Source organism: Fundulus heteroclitus, chromosome 15 (assembly GCF_011125445.2).
Source record: "Fundulus heteroclitus isolate FHET01 chromosome 15, MU-UCD_Fhet_4.1, whole genome shotgun sequence".
Lineage (NCBI taxonomy): Eukaryota > Metazoa > Chordata > Actinopteri > Cyprinodontiformes > Fundulidae > Fundulus > Fundulus heteroclitus.
In genome coordinates, this window is record NC_046375.1 from 18874330 (window position 1) to 18895089 (window position 20760).

At 39.5% G+C, this 20760-nt stretch overlaps 1 protein-coding gene across 1 annotated transcript; it reads right to left on the reverse strand.

Moving 5' to 3' along the window:
- Positions 1-796: 796 nt before the first annotated feature.
- On the reverse strand, positions 797-20359 carry LOC118556168 (A-kinase anchor protein 7-like; the record flags this gene model as incomplete). Its single annotated transcript, XM_036147606.1, is given in 9 exon segments — positions 797-897; positions 4031-4077; positions 4965-5077; positions 7582-7742; positions 17001-17137; positions 17597-17751; positions 17906-18064; positions 19625-19886; positions 19966-20359. Coding segments are annotated over 9 exon segments (1309 nt in total), but the record flags the coding sequence as incomplete, so codon positions are not given.
- Positions 20360-20760: the final 401 nt, after the last annotated feature.

Genomic DNA, 20760 nt, shown 5'->3' on the forward strand with positions numbered 1-20760 from the left:
ATTAAGCAACCCCTGATCCACAGACTACATCAGAGGCTTCATACCCCGGTTGGAAAATACCGCTATCCACTTTTCAGATGTAAGTAAGTTTTGCATTTCAACTTGAAGTCCAGCTATTAGAGTCTGGAGGAAGAGTGAAGGGGCACAGAATAACAACACACACTTCTTCAAATCTAAAAGAACACATGTTGGGCCAACAAAAACTTCTATTTCCTAAAGCACTGGAGCTTTAACTCATGCACCTTCTGTCCTGCTTTCATTAGCCAGGCACTAGTATTTTACAACATGGCTGGGGTTTTCTCTACAGCACAGTCAGGGTGGTAATGAGCAACTGGGAAGCAGAGTCTGAAATGGAAATGAGCTGCAGAGTAACCCCGCGGTGCTCCATTATGCCGGCGCGTCTCTCGTTGAACCTTTGATGACTATGTGAGCTAAAATGGTGTTTAAAAAACATGACTCTCAAAAAATAAATAAAAAAAATCTCCCAATCAAACCACCACCTGGCTAGTGTGGGGAACAAAAACCTCCCGGCTTACCGTCCCTTTGCAACACAAATCAGTCCAAGCTTCACACATCATAATGAATGACCAAGACAGGCATGCAGAATACGGCTCAGCTTCAGTAATGGAGATACAAATGAAAGCAATTAAACCTGAATACGGGTTGCTGTAATAGCAAATGTTGCTCACTGATACTAAACCCATCATGGTCAAGGAAATTCCCGATCTTATATGTAAGGAGACAGCGCCCTCTGGTGGATCTGTAGATAACCTCGCGTGTGACTGTGAGCCCTTACCTAGTTGTAGTGAAGTCTCGGTGTGGTAATATCCGTCTTTTTGCTTCTTTTTTAACATAGAACACAAATCCAAACGCTCCACCGCCTGGTTTCCAAAAAATCTGAGTGTTGAAGAAAGATTGGAAAAATGGCAGACATCAGTTATCACGCCCACCTTAAAGCGTCCGCCGCTGAAAACGACAGACTCATTTGTGGTTCGGGTCATTGTTAAGAAACTGTTTATTGGCACCTTAACACCCAACTATAACACCATAAACCATTCAGAATGTGGATGCACCTCCTCTGCGGGAGTCCTCTTAGTTTAGAAGCATCAAGCGCACACAGAGGCCCCCAGCTCACGCGATTTAAAAAAATATATATATTTTAAGGAGGAGTGACCCAAGCGGGGCTCATGCACAAGGCTATAAGCTCATCACAGGCATCTCTCCCTGCCACTGATTTGACCAAAACCAGAAGTCTCTGACCCACTGAGCTATATAATACACTGGAGTGCTGATTTTGCCGAAAAACTGAAGTCACTGGCCGCCATCTTGCTCCTCCCTACTCTCACAGAACCCCATAGGATTTGGTTGCAATAACAAGTAGTTTTCTGGCTGTGTGAAAACGTTTCACATGTAATTTTACAGTCAGTGGATGTACTAACACTATCAACTACTAGGAAATTAGGTGCTGAAATATTTTACATGTTATTCATATTAAATATATATATGTATATATAAGTATGTGTATATGTATATATGTATATATATGTATACACATATGTAGATATATGTTTTTGTATATTGTTATTTATATATTTTTAAATGTTAAATACATATATTTATATGAATAAAATGCAAAATATTTCAGCACATGACTTTCTCAGTACTTGATAGTTTTAGAACATAACATAAAAGTATATGGCATTTGACATTTTAAAAGTCTTAAGCCCCCCCTGAACATGAGAAAAGCCTCGTTATTCGATGCTGTAGCGCACATATTCCCTAGTTACTGGGGGGAAATAGGGAGTACCAATATGGCGGCTGGTGGCTTCAAAGCGACTCGTTCTAACACCGGGCGATTAGCACTCCAGTGTATAATATAGCTCACTGGTAGTGACCAAGCAGCTGAAAAGAAAAAAAAAACAGAAAAAATCTCCATGCCAACAACTTAGGACTGGGTGATTTGGATCAAAAATAATATACTTTATTTATTTAGTTATGTTTTCTTTTCATAAAGACTCCTGTTTGCGGATCAAAAACAAAACGTATCTGTGCAATGAGGATGGAGGAAAAGGCGTGATCAGCTGCTCAATGGATTAGTAGTATCTTGTTTCCATGTAAGGGGTTGTATGACCTAGCCCTAAAATATATTTCAAATACTTTTCCGTCCATGTTTGGATTGTAGATACAAACGGCTCCTTTTTGATGTTTCTCATTTTAGATGGGCCAGTAAGGGAGATTAGACTTTGGCTGCAGCAGCTCCAAAACTCTGGAATAACGTTACCATTTTAATAAAGTTTACCCTCTGCACTGACATATTTAAAACCCAACTTTTTCCCAGCTTTTAATTGCAAACACAGGTTTTCATTTTTAATTTATTTAACGACACACTCTTATACGTGTCTTGATTTAATTTGCTCTTTTTTGCTTGATATTGCTTAAAGAGTTACTGTGCACTTTAGCTCTGGTTGTTTTACAAAAGGTTAATTGATTGATTAAGATTCAACCAAGACCTCTCTTTCAGATGGGTAATGACACAACCGTCTCTCCAAAACTAAAAAAAATGATTGAACAAGCAGAGTCATATTTTTAATTAAATACAATCCATAACATATCAATAATGCAACCGGTCTTGGGAATCAACAGTCAATTTTTACTGGCATGACAGCAATAGACCCCTTCTTATAATTGCTTAGATGTTTCCACTGGTATCATTAACCATTTGTCTTTAGTGATGAGCTCCAAGTCTTTGGGGTGGGAAGGCCTCCTTGCCACCACCCTAATCTTTAGACAACCAAACAAGGGTTACTGTAATATCTGGGCACAAGAGTAATGCGCTGACTTTATAGTCCAGTTTTCTTATCCTACATCTGTTCCTCTCATCAATTCCTGTAGCTAAGCTTAGATGTCCATTCCAATAATAACAAATAAGAAATTATTAATAATACATCTCTCAAGTTTGACTTCTTGCAACAATACTTAAAGGCAACCTGTCAACCAGTGTTGTTGCTCATTATTGCACCTATATGGACCTTTAATATTTTTGGATTTTACTAAATGGCTCATTTTCAATGGACATATATGTGGGTGAAACAGCCTATTTCATATTTTTTTCAACAACAACATTATTATTCAAGAGAACAGCTTTTAATTAAGTTTGGACATTGATCCTTGTTGAACATAAAGTGCAAAGTGCAACCAACAAACAAGTCTATTAAACAGTTTGACCAGTACTTAATGCTATGGCGAGATTCCTGAAAGTTTCTGGTACAAAAGTATTGATTATAAACTCTAAAACAATTATTGAAATTAAATTATCTCACTGCTGCAACTCTCTACCCTTCCATGTGCAGTCAAATCCACTTTAAACATATTACGGACACCTAAAGAACGTGCCTTCTCCATTAATTGTTACGTAGCCAAAAATTGCACTCTTCTGCTATTTAGAAATTGTGTTTTTTGAAATTGAGATTATATTGCAAAGGCGATTAATTGTCCAGCCCTAGGTGAAATTAAAATATTGTGCTGTAACTGAATTTGCCAGAGGTAGGAACCATGTTAGTTGCACCCATATGCAAACCTGCCTAATGCAGATGTTATTCCAGTGGCAGTAGCGATGCGGTTATAAGGCCAGAAAAGTAGCAGGGAAACACCCGTTTGTTTCATATCCTATGAGTCTAGTAGCACTATGATGGTCATCAGGCTGGAACACGCTTTTCCAGATTTGTCACGATCCAGCAGAGTTTGGGTGATCATTGCAGTCCTGGACTCCATGAAACAAGCTAAATCCAGTGTGAAGGGCGCCTAAATAAGATTTAGCTAGAAAACCTTAAAACATCAATGTATGATTTGTTAAAAAAAAAATATATAAAACTGAGCAAAACAGGTTTTGCAAATCAATTAAACCACACTCTCAAAAAGCATGAACTGCATTAATTGAAAACTAACGATTCAATGTGTTTATTAATACCTAAAAAAAAAAAAATCAATTCACCCGTTTGCTTTGGATGTTTAAGACAAATCAAATGCTTACTTGTTTGTGTAGTCGGAGTAAAGGCCTGGTTCCACTCGCTTTATTCCCTGAGAGAGATAAGAAAATAAAATAAAAATAGTTGAGTAAATTATCCGTTTCATGACACTTGCATTCTCCTGGTAAAATACACAGAACATAAATAAAACAGTGAAACCAGACAGTAGGGGCGTCCATTAGGTAGAAAAGAAAGAAAAAGAAAAAGCCCCTATAATCCGACAGAGACACGTCCTTTCATTCATTCACACAGTATAGTATATACCATTTATATCACATCACAAATTATGAGTTTTTTCTTCTTTGTCCCCCGCATTACCACTGAATTACTCTCAGCTCAAAACGATGAAAAGAAATATTTACATAAAGTTATACTGAAACTGTAAGAAAAACAGCAAATGCTTGTCTAACCCACAGGAATACATAAAGGCATACCCAGACCAACTGAAGCTTTTCCTTCAAACTCCTGTTAAAAGGGAGTTTTCCTCTCCACTGTCACTTCATGCATGCTTAGTATGAGGGATTGCTGCAAAGCCATCATAAATGCTGACTCTTTCAGGAGGAGTGAATGCTGCTTCTCAAGACTTAATGCAATCTGCTGGGTTTCCTTAAATAGGAAACTTTTTGACTAATCTGTCTGTATGATTTGATTGAATTTGACTTTGTAAAGTGCCTTGAGAGGTCATGTGTTGTGTATTGCCGCTATATATATATATATATATATATATATATATATATATATATATATATAAAATAAAATGTAATTAAATTGGTAAGATAGATACTTAAAAACCCTTGAATGGAGGGTGGGAGGAGAGAAAAAAGTTAGTTAAAAAGCTCAGTTTGAAAACGTTGCTCTCTTGAACCATTTTTTGACAAAGAGCATGCGCAGACGTTTCTGTTTGCCTCCGATCGTCTGTTCGTTCACGTGATCGCACACCTGGAATCGTAGTTTTGACGCCCTGGACAGCTTCATGATGGTGAGGTGGGGCTCAAAGTCGCGACAGTCTCCCTGTAGGAGACCTTGCTCCTCGAAACGCCTCCGCAGCAACTCTGCAACACACACATAAAAAAAAAAAACGTTGCTTTACTTTTGCCCTCAAACTGTCGCAAAAAACACAATGCCAGTTCACAGGTAATTAAAAAGTATAAATGAACATATAAAACACTGTTTTGTGGACAGACTGTTGTGATTTCACCATAGATTTGTATGAAACGTAAAAAACAAAGAAAACAGAAGGTAAACAAAAACAGACTCGTAAACATATGGACAGCAAGGACTGATATAAGGCCGTCCACCAGCCAATGAGCTTCAGTGGAAAGCTACAGCGATATTTTTAGAAGAGGAGCTCTGCAGGAAGAGAAATGTTAGTATATAATCAATAACAGCGGTGGAGAGAGAACAGACAGGATGAACAGAGGCTCTGACATGATGCCTTATTCTTTGTTTGCTCCAGCTGCTACATGCAAATCCAGTTTACTGTTAAAATGACAAAGAAATCCTGAGAAACATCGGCCCCCCTTCCCTCACAGCAACCAAGCTTTAACTTACACGCATGATGCTAAACCCTGACTAGCTTAAAATGCTCCTGCATTGCAAGTCCTCCCAAGGATATGAGGTCATCATGAAGAATTATAATGTATGTGCATTTGCACATCAAAACCGATTTATTTGCAACAATTTACAAAAAGCATAAATAAATGAATGGATCTGGTCAGTTAGTCCAATGTTATCAGATTTCAAAAAGTATGTTTATTTGAAACCTTTTTTTTGTGTGATTGATTTACTTTAAAGACTATATAGAGAGCCTAGGGGCACACAGGGGTGATGTAGAGTAGATCTATGGACTTTAGCCATGGACTGATTACTGGTATCAAGGCGGAACAAGATTAAAAATATATATATATTTTTTAAATCAAAACAATTTGACAGTTTTAACAATTTAACATTCTCTCAATTAAACGCCAGAAAATAGAGTGACATTAGTTGCTGCTCACTGCTGCTCAGCTGGATCAAAAGAACGATACTAAAAATGTTGCCTCGCTTCCAACAGAAGATAAATTTCTGATTGTCAAAAACACCAATAGACACAGAGCTAAAACTAAAGAAACACATATCATCGCTGATAATTCAGTTTATCTACATAGCGCCAATTCACAACAAATGTCGGCTCGAAGCACTTTGCAAAACCAAAACCAACTAAATCCAATCATACAGACCTAATTACATTCATTACTGCTGAAATCATAGTTTATTCTGTAAATAATGTCTGTACACTTATGAATCAAAATCAGATAAAGAGTAAAACATGTTACAGATAGAATTATTACTGCAAAGGCCATCATGTTGCCCAATTTTAACATCGCTAAGATGCTTCCATAAAAACAACTAGATTGTGTAAAACATTTTTCTTTTTACACTTTTGTTATAATCCGGTGAAACTGAATTTGTACTCAAGGTTATCATGGGGTGAGACTCTCATACTGATCCTTACCTGGTGGATAGTGTAGGTTAAACCTCAATGCAAACAAATCAATCAATCATCATCATCATCATCATCATCATCATCATCATCATCATCATCATCATCATCGTCATCATCATATTGTTATGTGATAAAGTTCAAGCACGCCTCTCTTCAATTCAAGAAAAAGGGAGCTATTAGATTCTGTGACAAAAAGGGATAAACTTGGATTAGTTTGTGATCCTGACCAGTGATGACGAGATAATAGGGAATTTACAGAAGGATTTCCCTCAAGCTGGCAATCACTAAAGTATTAGTAATATTTGCCTGTGAGGAGTGAACAGCCTGGGTGGGAAGCTGAAACGTCTTACACAAGACATCACAATCCTTGGATCACCAATAAACATAAGGTATTAAATAATAATCTAACATCTAAAGGATGGTAAACGTGTTGCTTTCCATCATTGTTTGTCATATATATCCAACCCTCTGCTTCAAGAAAATAATGCATGTTTTAATAATCTGATGGTTGAGGGGAAACACACGGTATTGAATTTGGAGTTTATGCGTGTGGGCATGCTGGGGTTACAGTGGGAATCCTCTTTGTTATGCTGGCTTAACGTTGCAGCCGCAGGCAGACATCCAAATCACAAACTTCTGACATACACACGCGTGTGCCAAGGCAGAAACACGCACAGGTTAAATGATGATTAAAAAATACCCTGTTATAAACACATTTATAACTTGCCCTGATTCCCAGCAGATCGAGTTCCTCACCTTTGGAATAACAAAACGCAGAAACAATTTTAACTCAAGCTGCCTAAATTAGTCTAATTAGGTCCCCCACAGAGTTAGGCCTTAGAGAAATAATTATCCGCCTTCAACAAACTTTAAACTATTTACAAAAATCACAAACAGCTTCAGAACTAAGCCTGGCTTCATGCATTCCTCCAGATTGCACAGCAAAGACAATCTCTTAAAATTAAGTCTTTATGAAACACATTGAATAATAATGATAAACAAATCAGTTGTAATTAGCAACCTTCCGACTAGTCGGCCTGCTGTGTAGAAGAGCTGACGTCAGACTCTGACCTGCGAGGCTGTCCAGTGTGTGTCTGTGTTCTCCGCCGTCCAGTCCAACAAACACCACCTCCTTCCTGAAATGACGGATTCCCGAGAAGGGCAGAACCAGGCCCCGCCCACCCAGCAGCTCAGCCACTGACGGCTCGACCTGAGCCAACGCGGCAGCCGCCCTGAAACAGAGAAAAAAAATATATAACAACAACATCCACGTCACAGAGGAGCTTGCCACCTAATACTCCCTCCCTCTCCCTGCCATGTTGCATAATGACATAAGTTATTAAAGGCGAACTCTTCCTCGTATAGATTTTGAATATGTATCACTGCATAACATGGCTTATGTGCTGTGGAAGCATCCTGAAATGCATCAGCTTCAATCTGATCAGCTCTTTTTCTTTTTTTACAACACTCACTGGGAGCAAGCTGCTTTTATTACCCACATCAATACAAAACTAGCAGAATTTAAATTCTAGCTGCCATTTTATCCAGATTATTCAATATGTCTTATTGAAATATTCAGATAAAAACCTTTAGAAGCATTAAAAAAGTGTATCCTAAAGGATGATTATTGTCAATCAATAATACAAATATTATTATTAACATTTTATTTGGTTAATTAGGCTGCAATAATTTCAAAGGGCATCTTTTACAGTTATGTTTAGTAAATTAAAATATGGAATGTGATGAAGGTCGTTTGTCAGATTAAAAGGACGTTTTGAAAAAAACCTTTAAGACGGTAAACATTTATTGGTCTGATATGATATTGTAATTTCAGCTGCCATGCTTTCATTGGCTGCTAAATCATCATAGTTAACAGAAATAAAGGCTTTAAAACATCAGTCTATCTGTAATTAATATCTATAGTGTTTCACTGAGAGAATTGTGAGACTGAAATAAAGTTTTCAATAATATTATTCTAATCTACTGTCTATATCTGTATATAACAGGGTTCATAATTTCTATATATTCTTTGTTACAAAATTCTACCACTATCTATCTATCTTTTTTTTTTTTTGCCTGACTCAAATTGCTCCTGGATATTCATAACTGGACATTTGAGTAAAAAGTACTAACCTTGAATTTGCTTCTGGACTAAATAAGATCAACTCCATTTCAAAATCTATGAGAAGGTCAAATCAAGAATATTCCAAATTAAAGCAGATTCTCTAAAGCAGAGTGTTACAATATCTAAAAAAGTCTGTGAACTTTGATGTGCTTTTGTTAGCATATTCCTAAAACTAGAAATCTTGGGGCTTTGTCTGTATTGTAGACCCAGTATAAGAATCACAGGTTCAGCCCAACCTTATTTTACATTAATGGCCCTAGTTTGAATTTTTAATGAATTCTGTAGTCAGTCAGTAAGTCCAAAAATCAGAATACTGATGGGTAAAATGTTCAAATCAAGGCGTGATTTGGCAAATCAAAGATGAGGAATGTCCAATCACTATATCAATGTGAAAACCACCACAGTTTTAAGAATTATTCGATTTTTGTATTTTAAAAACGGAAGAAGACAGATATTGGAGAAGTGTTGCCACGGGGCTCTGCTCTATTTTTTTTTAGCAGTACTATCCCTATGGACCCTCCTTTGTTTCTTTTTGGTCTATATCTGCAGGGACTGTCCCCATTACTGAAGCAGATGTTGTTACTATGCAAACTTTTATACCTGGCGAGGCATCTTGTTATAACAGTGGGTTCAGCCCCTAGAAAAAGGATAAAAACACTAAACTAAACCATGAAAAACCATCAGGGCAGTAAAACTTCAAATCTAAAAGTTAAAAAGCAGACACCTTAAGTGATATTCCAGTATTAGCATATGCAATGAAAAGGATATTTTGTATTGTTAATTTGTTTTCGATACTGTCTGACCCACTTGATGTCATGAAACCGGATGGATCACAGCCAATAAGAAGGATTCGATGAAATAACTGGAGCATGTTGGCTTAAATTAATCTGACAGATCTCAGTTGGATAACAGTTCAGAGTATTTAGAACAGAATCCTGTAAAAATGGAGATGTGAAGGCAAAAAAAGAGAGGCTTAAATCTGCAATCACACATCGATCAGAAAAATGTTAAAGCTAGTAAACAATGTAAACCTCTGATCTACACATGTAAATGCATAATCGGACGTTTTCAACTAAAGAATTATACCGTGATTTACAATATGACATGATTCAGGAAATTATGGCAGAGTATTGCTACACAGCCAGAAATACCACACAATACAGGCTAAATAAAAGGCTAAAAGCGCCGAAGGCATTAGAGTGATTGAATGATTCCTACATACCTCAATCTAAAATTCATGTCTATATTTGTTCATAATCAGGAGGAATCAGGTCAAGAAGAGTTCATGTAAAAACACTGAGCCATGCTTTTCATATCTGTTTTATTTTGTGTGTTTTCAGAGGAAAACAAATTGACTGGCAGTCCATGTATTTGGTTAATGTGATGAAAATGTTGACCCCGGTCCCTGCCATTGCTTTTCGCACTACAAGAGTATTTACTTATTGTCTTTTCTAAACCATCTTAAAAAACTATTCAGTAAATTTCTCTTTAATCAGTTAATCAGCGCTACGACAATGGAAGAAACTGAAAGAGTGATCAACGTTGTGAATTTTTCTTATGCCAAAACAACTTTTATTCACTGTCATCGACAGCACTGTTTATAAATGTATTTACTCCGCTATGATTAAAATTACAATAAATGAAGTGCTTTCCATTGAGATTTTTTACCATCCAGCAGCACAGACTGCATTGGTAAAAGTGTTGCATGACAGCTATGCATCTAAAACTTCTGTCTAAGTGTTGTATAATCGCGGTGTTGTGTTCGGTACAACTGATCACAACATCCTGACTGACGGATGGGAATCTGGGAGAGATCGTCTGCTACTGTGCTAAACTGATTCAGGTCGGGAAAACTTTGTGTCAATCTAAGCAAAAAAAAAGGGGAAAAAAAAGATCAAATGAGGTTCCACAGGTTGGGCAACTTTTATCTAACACGTCTACGCTTCCGGTTCATGTTGTCCCCATCTCCGGGTAGATGGGCCTGTGGGCCGTCTGGGCTGGGATCAGGGGTTAGGACCGGGGTATGGACCGGGTAGGTTGAGTTATGGTGGGTTTGGACTGCCCCCTCTCCTGGGACATCTCAGGTCTCCACAAAGTGTGGAGCCTATCCCCCCCGTCCTGCTCCCCTCCATTGGCTGGCACCTTGGCCGTTGGAGTGTCGGTGGTCCTCGATGTCCAGAGCTGAGTGCTCGGGCGGGCGCTGGCTCGCTCCTGGTGGCAGCTTGGTGGGGCTTGGGCCTCTGTGGATCTGTTGGTCCTTCTTGGGCACTTTTGGTCTGGGGGTTCCTTTGGGCATCTGGGGTTTTGGTTCCCCTGGCGTCAGCCTCTATGCTCTGGGGGGCGGGTCTTTGGCTCCTCACAACCACTATTGAGCTTTCTCTTATGGAAAAACCCATACATACACAAGTGCACTCTTGCAAACACCTACGGGTGCTTGGATTAAGGTGCTTATATATTCACTGCTATAAAGAAAACCCCTACTTTTATCTTTAGCTGTATTTAGCTGTACTGTATTTGCCCTTTGATAGACTGGCAACCTGTCCAGGCTGTACCCTGCCTCTCGCCCATTGACAGCTGGAGATAGGCACCAGCATCCCTCACGACCCCACAAGGGATAGACATGTCAGAAAATGGATGGATGGATAATACTGCATATTCTTCTGTGATGGTACCTGAAAAACTTGTAAAACACTCCGTAGAGAAATCCAGCTGCTGTTTATTGAACCGCCATATTTTCATACAACACTCCCGATTCCCAAAAACTTGTCTAACACCTTCCTTCCCAGAGGAGGTTAACAATCTCCCTCTTCCTTTAAACAGAAAACGAACAATGATGAAGGGTTTTACCTGCACTGATGTACCAGTCACCAAAAACAAATTTTTATGTAAACACAGTGGCATTTTAAGTGTAGCTGAATGAGCAAACCTTATAACAATCAAAACCTACAACCAAATAAATGCTAAATAGTGCACATAACAGCAATACACATAACATCATAATATCTATACACCCTCATCCAGCGCCTTGAGGAGCGTAAGGGTGGACGCAGCTTCCTTAGTCAAACAATCAGCAAGTAGTGACTTAATTTCTTACAAAATACATCTTTTGATTTTGTTTGCCTGTAAGAGTTCTTTGATGCTGCTGATTTCTTATCTGAGTCTCTTTTCTCTAACCTGTTTTGTAGACTTGAGTGTGTCAAACAGGGAATGATTATCAGTAACACATATAAGGGGAAGAGACTTGGGAACGGGTTTCACCAGTGGTGAGCTCAAGAGTAGAGCGTAGCTAAGAATAATGCATTTTCAATACCATCTGACTTAGCAAGGGTTTCTCCTGCCAGTGGGCTTCTTACCACACATCTGATTTTCTTAGCTTGCCAAAGCAGAGGGGAAACTTTCCTGTTTTATTTTCCATGAGGGCAATTAAAGCCCATCCCTGTGTACCTCCGTCTGGAAGATTAACGAGTGAAGTACCACTGAAGAACACTAAACTCAAGTCATTACTGTTACCCAAGAGTTGAAACTTCAGTGTGACCTTCTCAGAAATGAGTTTGTGAATCACTTTGTTCACTTCATGTATGGATTGAACAGTGGCATTCCTAATGTTGGACATCTAATGTTGGGTATCAAACATCACATCAGGTCTTGTTTGTTTAGCAACCCAATAAACCTGTCCTATTTTCGAGTTTTTCTCTCTCTGTTTCATTTAGAGGAGCATCTCTCTGTGTTTGTAGGCTGTCAATGAAACTGTGCTGATGCACCTGCTCTACACCACCCAGATTAGTATTGTCCATCCCCACATAAGAACAGTTCTCATGGTCTTCACGGCCCACATGAAAAGCAGCCTTAAGTACAGGGATAACATTAATCACAATGTGCTCTGATCCTGTCTCTCAAGAGTTCCATACCCTGCTGAAAGGCAGACTTAATAGCCATCGAATGAACTTTCCATTTGTTTTGACAGATCAGTGACACACATGTGGGGGAATCTTTCTGCAACACATGAATACTGACTTCTTTAAAAACCTCTTGCCACAAGGTGGGCTTTGGGAATGATACCTTTTGACGTTTCTTTTAAAGTACAGACCAACTCCCAGTTTTGGTCCGTGAGGCAAACACCCTGTCTACTTTTAAGACTAGGCTTAAAACTTTTCTTTTTGACAAAAATTATAATTAGTGGCTCATGTTACTCTCAGCTACCTTTATAGTTTTATTGCTATAGGCTTAGGCTACTGGAGTATATCAGGATCTAATATTCTCACTCTATTGAGTTCTACTGTTCTTCAATTATGCATTATGTGTTGTCATTTCTGCTTTAACTTTCTGTTCTCTCTCTTTTCTCTTCATAGTAGGTACACCTGGTCTGGCGTTCTGTTAACTGTGACATCATCCAGAGAAGACGGCTCACCCGCTACTACCATCTAATGTAGAACAGATTACTAGATCAATGTGTGCTTCTGTGCTTTTTTGTTTCTCTTATTGTGTCTCTGTTCTGTCTTCTGTAAACCCCAGTCGGTCGAGGCAGATGACCGTTCATACTGAGCCCGGTTCTGCCGGAGGTTTTTCCTTCCCGTTAAAGGGTGGTTTTTCTTCCCACTGTCGCTTCATGCTTGCTCAGTATGAGGGATTGCAGCAAAGCCATGTACAATGCAGATGACTCTTCCTATGGCTCTACGCTTTCCCAGGAGTGAATGCTGCTTGTCGGGACTTTGATGCAATCAACTGGTTTCCTTATATAGGACATTTTTGACCAATCTGTATAATCTGACCCAATCTGTATAATATGATTGAACTTGACTTTGTAAAATGCCTTGAGATGACATGTTTCATGATTTGGCGCTATATAAATAAAATTGAATTGAATTGAATTGAATCTAGTCGAAACATTTTTGACCTTTATCTGCGACCTCCTCGTAGACATTGTTATTTTTCCAGTTTTCAATTTCTTGCTGTTTAGCAGCATCAAACAAAATATCTTTGGCAATGAATACACCTTCACACTTAATGTGTTTTCACTTTAAGTGTGAAGGTTATCAGCCTGTAACATGTCCAACGCTTGTTTTTGTCCCGCACTGCCATCAGATTCAAGATGTCGTATGTTGTACCGGTTTTTGTATTGCCCCTTGGCCTTCCCTGCTCTGCCCAAGTCTCTGGCAATGTGCTGAGTACCATCATCTCTGTGATTGTCTGATCTGTTCCTCAGTCTGACATCAGTAGAACCCAGATTTCTTGTCACGTCCCTGTCTGTTTCAATGTGTTTCTCAGTCTGTCTGACATTGGTCTCATCTGACTCTGTGTTCTCAGTGATTTGTGCTCCATTAACACTCATTTCATCTGAAGTCCAAGACACATCAGTGAGACCCATGTTTTAATTTTCTGTATCATTTTCAGAAAAAAATGGGTAATACTGGTTTATCCTCATTCTGTGTGTTCACTTTATTTAACCTGGACTGATGAACTCGAACAAGAACCCCACCATGTCTTATGAACACTGCAGCTCCATCCTGGCCGATAACTGCACCAGGGCCCTTCCATTCTGTGCCATCTGCTCTCTCATAGTGCACTTTGTCTCCCCTTATATTTTTCATCTGTAGGCCTTAAATGCTTGTGCAATGCTATTCTTATTCTTTCTAACCACTCCACCTCTGTGAAAGCTCTCCTAGAAGCATGCAGTGCTGCTAGGTGCTGCCCTGCTCCAGTACTCATAGAAATGCCATTTACAGCAGGTAGTTTATCAATCATAACAGAATGGAGGTTAGGACAGTCACAAAACACAAGCTGATGTGGACTATAACCATGCACATTGATCATACTGTTTTCGGCCATTAGGGCCCAGTCTAGAGCAGTCTGCCTACCACATCCGTTTTCAGTGTCATATTTTGTCTTTCCAGCAGTCGGTGCTCCAGGGACCGTATCCCGCTGCAGTCTTTGTCTCAGTGTTGAAGTTTTCTGCCATGTCTCTAATATCTTCATTATTGAACTCTCCCCCGTTGTCACCGTAGACACCTATCCAAGAGTGAATGAACGAGTTGACAACATCATAAGGTTTCTTGGTCCTCAGGATGTTTCCAGCGCTGAAGCGTGTGAAATGGTCGATGATGTGCAGGTACCATACGGCAGGTTCCCACTCATGTACATCCATTGCCACGGTCTCATTGTACTCTGAGGCTAATGGCAAACCAACAGCAGGCTTGGGCTTGGTCCTGCTGTATCTTTGACACATTTCACAGTCATGAATGATCTTCTGTAAAATTTCTGGAAAGTCTTTGTCAGCATTTCCAGAACTTTTGAATGAGCCTCTGCAGCAGCTCTGCAGAGGCGTGGCAAACCTGACGCTTCAAACAAGCTTTATGCTTCTCTGTTGTAACAAGGACTTCACTTTCATCACCGATTTTATCTCTAATGTCCACACAATAGTGTCCCGGACTAGTGAGCACGAGAGGAATGTTCTGCCTGAACATGACAACTCTGTCATTCTCCATGTCTAAAACAGTTCCTGCTCTTTTTAGAGACATTTTGCTCAACAATAAGGGAATATCAGCCAAAACCACTTAAGTTTTAATGTGGCACTTTGTTTGCCCGATCTTGGCTGGAACTTTCACTTTTCTGTTGGAGTGCTCCACCTCACCATCACCAAATCTGAAAGGTCTGCAACTTGGAGATTCTGTTTGCAGCAATGTGTCGATTTGGCTTTAACTCAGGTCCTTTATGCAACTGTCCAGCCACTCTTCACCACAAACAGTACGCGTGCATGCAGTGTCAATGATAGCTGATCCCAACGACTCAGTCAGGAAAATCTCAGCGTCTGTCAACATATTAGTGAACAATGTCATGTTACATTCCTCCACATTTCCATCTTCTGTCAACTTTACTTCACTTATTTGTTGTGGACAGTCTTTGGCCTAATGGTACCTGCTCTGACAAAGAGAGCATTTTGTTCGTTTGCCATATTTGTCTAATAGGTTTGTCCCTTGCTGTGGGTGCCGTTGCTCCGTCTGAATTTCCCCGGAGATCTTTGCTCCAAAAAAAAAAAAAAAAAAAACTGCATCTTGAGTCCCATTGCCATTGCTTGCTCTGTTGTTTCTTTCTTCTGAATCCGCTTTAATCCGGACTTCATAGATATGAATGGCAGCGTCGCATAGGGCAGCGTCATGTTATTTTTCTTCATGCGGTGTTATTGCAGCTCAAAGTCTATTATGTAGTCCACTGTGGACACTGCACCGTCTTTTTAGCAAAATAGGAGTATGCTTCAAAGGTGCTGCCTTTTTCTTCTCTTAAAAAAAACATGCATCCAATTTAGTGAGCAAGGTTTCCATACCATCGCCTTTATTCAGATCATCCGCAGATATTTCTAAAGCAGTCCGTTTGGTTCTTCCTTCGAGCCCCAGCGCCATCGTGAGTGCCTGTTTTTATTTTTCCAAGTCTGTACCACGCCTCCACAAACTAACTTCATTTTTCCACTACTCGTATGGCCTGGCTTCAACCAACTTTGGCGGTACTCTGTAATTGGAAGTCATCCTCTGCTACCATAGAAAAACTTGTAAAACAATAAATCAAGCTGCCGTTTATTGAACTGCCATATTTTCATACAGCACTCACACTTACCCAACCTGTCTCACGATAACACCTTCCTTCCCAGGGGAGGTTAACAGTATCAAGACGTTGGTTGTTTGTACCTGTAATGCTTTATCGGTTTGTTTTGCTGTTCTTTTTATGTCTCTTTTTGCAGGTGAAGAAGCAGAGAATGTTATATCTTTTGCTTTCACCGTTTCTCCCTTTGAGCATTTTGTCTCATCTGTTTCTCTCCTTTTTTTCCCCCTTTACTTTCCTGTTTCAGTGTCGATTGAACATGAAGTAGTTCAAGCATAAAATCTAATAAAGCTTCTTGCACATGAATGAAACGGAGCACTACGGCGAAAGCAGTAAGGCTCCACTTGTTAAAGTAAAATCTGTTGGGCTCTCTTTGGCATTAAGACAACAATTCTTAATGCTACATTACCAGACAGGACTCAAAAAAACAAAGCAAAAACAAAAAACAAAAACATGTCTAGTTTTCCCCTAGCTTGGGTTATGGAAGTTCTGAAAGGTTTTAGCATCTCTTACCAGAACAACGCTGATGACACAATTTATATCTCTGTTATATAACCACATTTCCTAACAGTTACTTTATCGACAGCCTAATGGTCCAGAATTCATAAATAATGATCATTAGCCCTTAAAAACACCAGGTCAATACCAGGTCATTAAAATAACTTGGTATTGACCCGGTGTATCTCCAACCCCTCGGTGTAGGGATTAACATTTGCATGTTTGCTTTATTTCTAAATGTTAATGTGTAACCCTACTTTAACAGGAGATAACTCACAGTTCTACTTGCTCCTGACTGGCCAGATGAGTGACCAGCAGTGTGATGTGAAGAGTCGGGACAGGGATCATCGCTTTCGCCAGCCGGGGCTCCTGTTGAAGCACGCTTTCTTGGACCTCATTCACAAGTGCCTTTATCTGCGGTTGAACGCATTTCTGTTAAGTTACTGGCAGCAGAGAGACATTTTTCCATTCTCTGACACACAAAATTAACTACTGGAAACCCAAGATCTAGCTTAGCAGGAGCTTGTTGAAAGCAGAAGTTAGGTGGAAGTTGAAGAAAACAAATGAGTGTTGTGAAATGTAACATGTGTGCCCAAACTAAGTACATAATGATTCATTGTCATGTATTTTGAGTTGCTTATTTGTGGTCAAAATATAATTTCTTTTCAGTATACAACATTTATTAATGTCAGAAACCTCATACAAACTAATTAGAAATGGAGATTGTACCTTCATTGGCACTTCCAATAAAAAGAGAGGAAGAAAAAGGGTTTCTTTCAAAACCAATATAGCGTTTCACTAAAAAGGGGATTTCAAGTGCAGATCTAAACTTTGTAGAAACAGATAAAAAATATAAAAAGTAGGGTGTGCTACCTCAGTGTTAGTAATGGGTATAGAGACAAAGTAGTTAGGTCTCTGGCTCTTCTTCTTTTTCTTCTTCAGGTCACCATCTTCCTCGCTATCCAATTGGCCCCCACTGTCTTTTCTTTTTCTCTTCCTTTTCTTCTCAGACGTCTCTAGGGTGGGGACTTGACGGGACACGCAAACAAATTTGAGCAGAAAAGTTACATGAAACTGAAAGCATTCAGCAGGTTAGAGAGTTATATTTAAGCTGTTAATGTTAGTCTAGTCCCGCTGGCACAGTGGAAGTAGACTAAGCACAGGATGATGAGGTATACATACAACCAAGCTCTTTCCATGTGGTTGGGCTGGTCAGCGCAAACGGAAGCTCTGACATTAAGCTGGCGGACGCTTCGGCTGATTTGAGTTTCCTCTTCATCAGCTTCAGCTTCTCCCTCCTCATCTTTCTCTTGGATTTTTTTTCATTTGGTTCCGTTGGAGCTGCAGACAATAAACATGTAAAAGGTCATTGTAGTCTAACGAATTAAAAAGGCTTTACAAATTAGTCATAAATCTTGAATTCCTTTACATTTTTGTTACACTGCAAACCAAAAACCTCAATCTGTTTTAGGTGGATCTGATGCGATGGTCACAAAATTTGTATGGCGGTAAACTAACTGCACGTCAAGCTGAAGACACCTATGGTGAAACATGGTGGCGGCAGCATTATGTTTAGGGAAACTGGTCTGAGAAGATGGGAAGATAAATGGAGCTAAAAACTGAATAACCCTGAAAGAAACCCCGCTGGCGTGTCTGGAAAACTTGAAATTGTGGCAGAGTTTCACCCTCTAGTGATGGGTTCTCAAACTCCAGTCCTCGAAAGCTACTATACTGCAACTTATAGATACATACTGTCTACAACAAACCTGAATCAAATGGCTACATTTCCTCATCCATCAGCATGCTATTCACCTCTGCAAAGGCATGGTAACAAGCCATTTATTTAATTCAGGTGTTCTGGGGCAAGGATGCACCTGAAAGTTGCAGGATAGTAGCTCTAGAGGACTGGAGTTGGGAGACTCCTACTTTAGCAGGACATCAACCCTAGATATTCAACCAGACCTAAATGGAAAGGTTTAGATAAGGGTAGATCAGGAGTCTGGTATGTTTTATAAATTTTCCTACTTCAAGTCAGCTGCATTACGCCTGTGTCATCAAGTTCTGCAGAGGCCTAATAATGTAGCGGGACGATAATTCAGTAGCAATATATATTGATTGATAGATGTATATCGGTGATAGAAAAAAAGGGCCAATAAAAAGTTCGATAGAATAACAGTTTTCCTTCCTTTTACATTCTAGCCTATCATGTAGGTTAATATTAGTCATTACATCCTGCCAACTAATCACAAATGCAGACCTAGGAATAAAGCTCCGCCCCCCTCAAGGAGTTCAGAGAGCACTCATTCTTTTTTTTCTTTCTTAAAAACGTGCAGTTTGGGGAAAAAAAGTTGGTTGAATAAAGGGTTGAGTTTGAATTCAGAGTTTGTTGTTCTTCATCTAAAAATAGGTAACTAAGCAACAGCATGAAATGGCCAGGGCTGCACTTAAATTATATATTTTGAATTTGTTGATAATTATCAATATCAATTACTATGATTTCTATTTTATCAATATGCTCTTCTTCTATATCATTCAGCCCTGTCTAATAATAAACCATTAACTTGATTCAAGTGAGTGAAACCAGGGGAACCTCTAAACCATGCAGCAGGTGGGCTCTTGAGGACTGCGGGCCTTGAATTTGACACATATGATGTGATGGATTAAGGATGGAGTCATAAAACAACAGATCTTGAACCAGTAGTAGATAAAAAAATAAAATAAAAAAAAGAGACTGCTTTCTACAAAGTTCTAAATTTAAAACAGAGTGTTATAACAGTATCAATTATGCAGCAATTCTCATTTATCTGTAATATGTAATGGGGTAAACCACCCAAACCATAAACCATAGTTACAATACTTTATCTAACCACATCAATGTTTGAGTCTGTATGTTTCACTCACTTAACACTGTACATGTTCCAGCATCTGCCATCCTTCTATGGACCTCCATGCTGATCGCCTCAACCTGACCTGTAATAATCATCTTATCTTGTTGCGTTTTGCTCTCCGCGTCAACCAGGGCTTCAGTCCCACCAGCAGCACAACCCTCCTCCTCATCATCTTCCTCATCAGAGGCAACAGCATTGGCCTCTCCTCCATAGGAGGTGCTGGCTGGCTGCATGGCACTCACCGCTGGCAAACAGACACAGAACCGAACTGCAATCTGAAACAAGACATCAGCGCTTTTAGTACTTTTCGCATCATTTTTAGTACCTGAAGGCAGGTCGGACGTCGCTTCCTACCTGAAGTCTGGACCGGTGTGTCGGTGGTTCGGACGTTTTTGCTTGAATGCACCTGTTGGAAAATGTTGAATGCAGATTGCAAACTCGGAGCTCCCTCACGACACTCGGTCTCTGTAAACAAACACTTTTCAACCCGTGCAGACTGAAGCTCAACAGCACACGGTTGCATATCATGACAGACTTAACAGCTGTCGTTGCTACACAGCTAGAGCTAGCAACCTGGGCAGAGCTTCGCTTCCTCTAACCACTACAACATAAAGAGAATCCCACTTTAAACACCTCAATATCACGCCGATGCTATAGGAGACATGCCGGCGTTGGCACTTGGCACAAAACTCTCCGGACTCGTGAGAAAAGACCAGGACTTTAGCAGTTGTGCTAGCTGCTAGCACGAACCGGATGACACATTTTGTAAACACTGCCAACTTCCGGTCTGGCTCTTCAAAGTAAAAGTTCCTCTCTTCGAAGAAAACTGCGACGTAAAACCTGTGTAGGAGCTATTTCTGTATTTTTGTTTTAGGACTCAGATTATTTAATTCGTTTGTATTTATTTGGTTATTTGTTGCATTTTTGTTTGAAAGTAGTTGTTTAGAATACAATTATTTCTTAGTAAATTGTTAAATTAGTCAAAAGATTTTGTTTGGGTTTTGGGCGTGTGAAACCTGGAATAAACTCACGGAACTGTATTTTGAGAATTTTTTGTACTGCGTAAAATCAGAAACCCACTTTTCATCAAGTGACTGCTTGATTTAAATAATTTTTTTTGTTTGCTTACTTTTAAGTTTTTTTCATAGA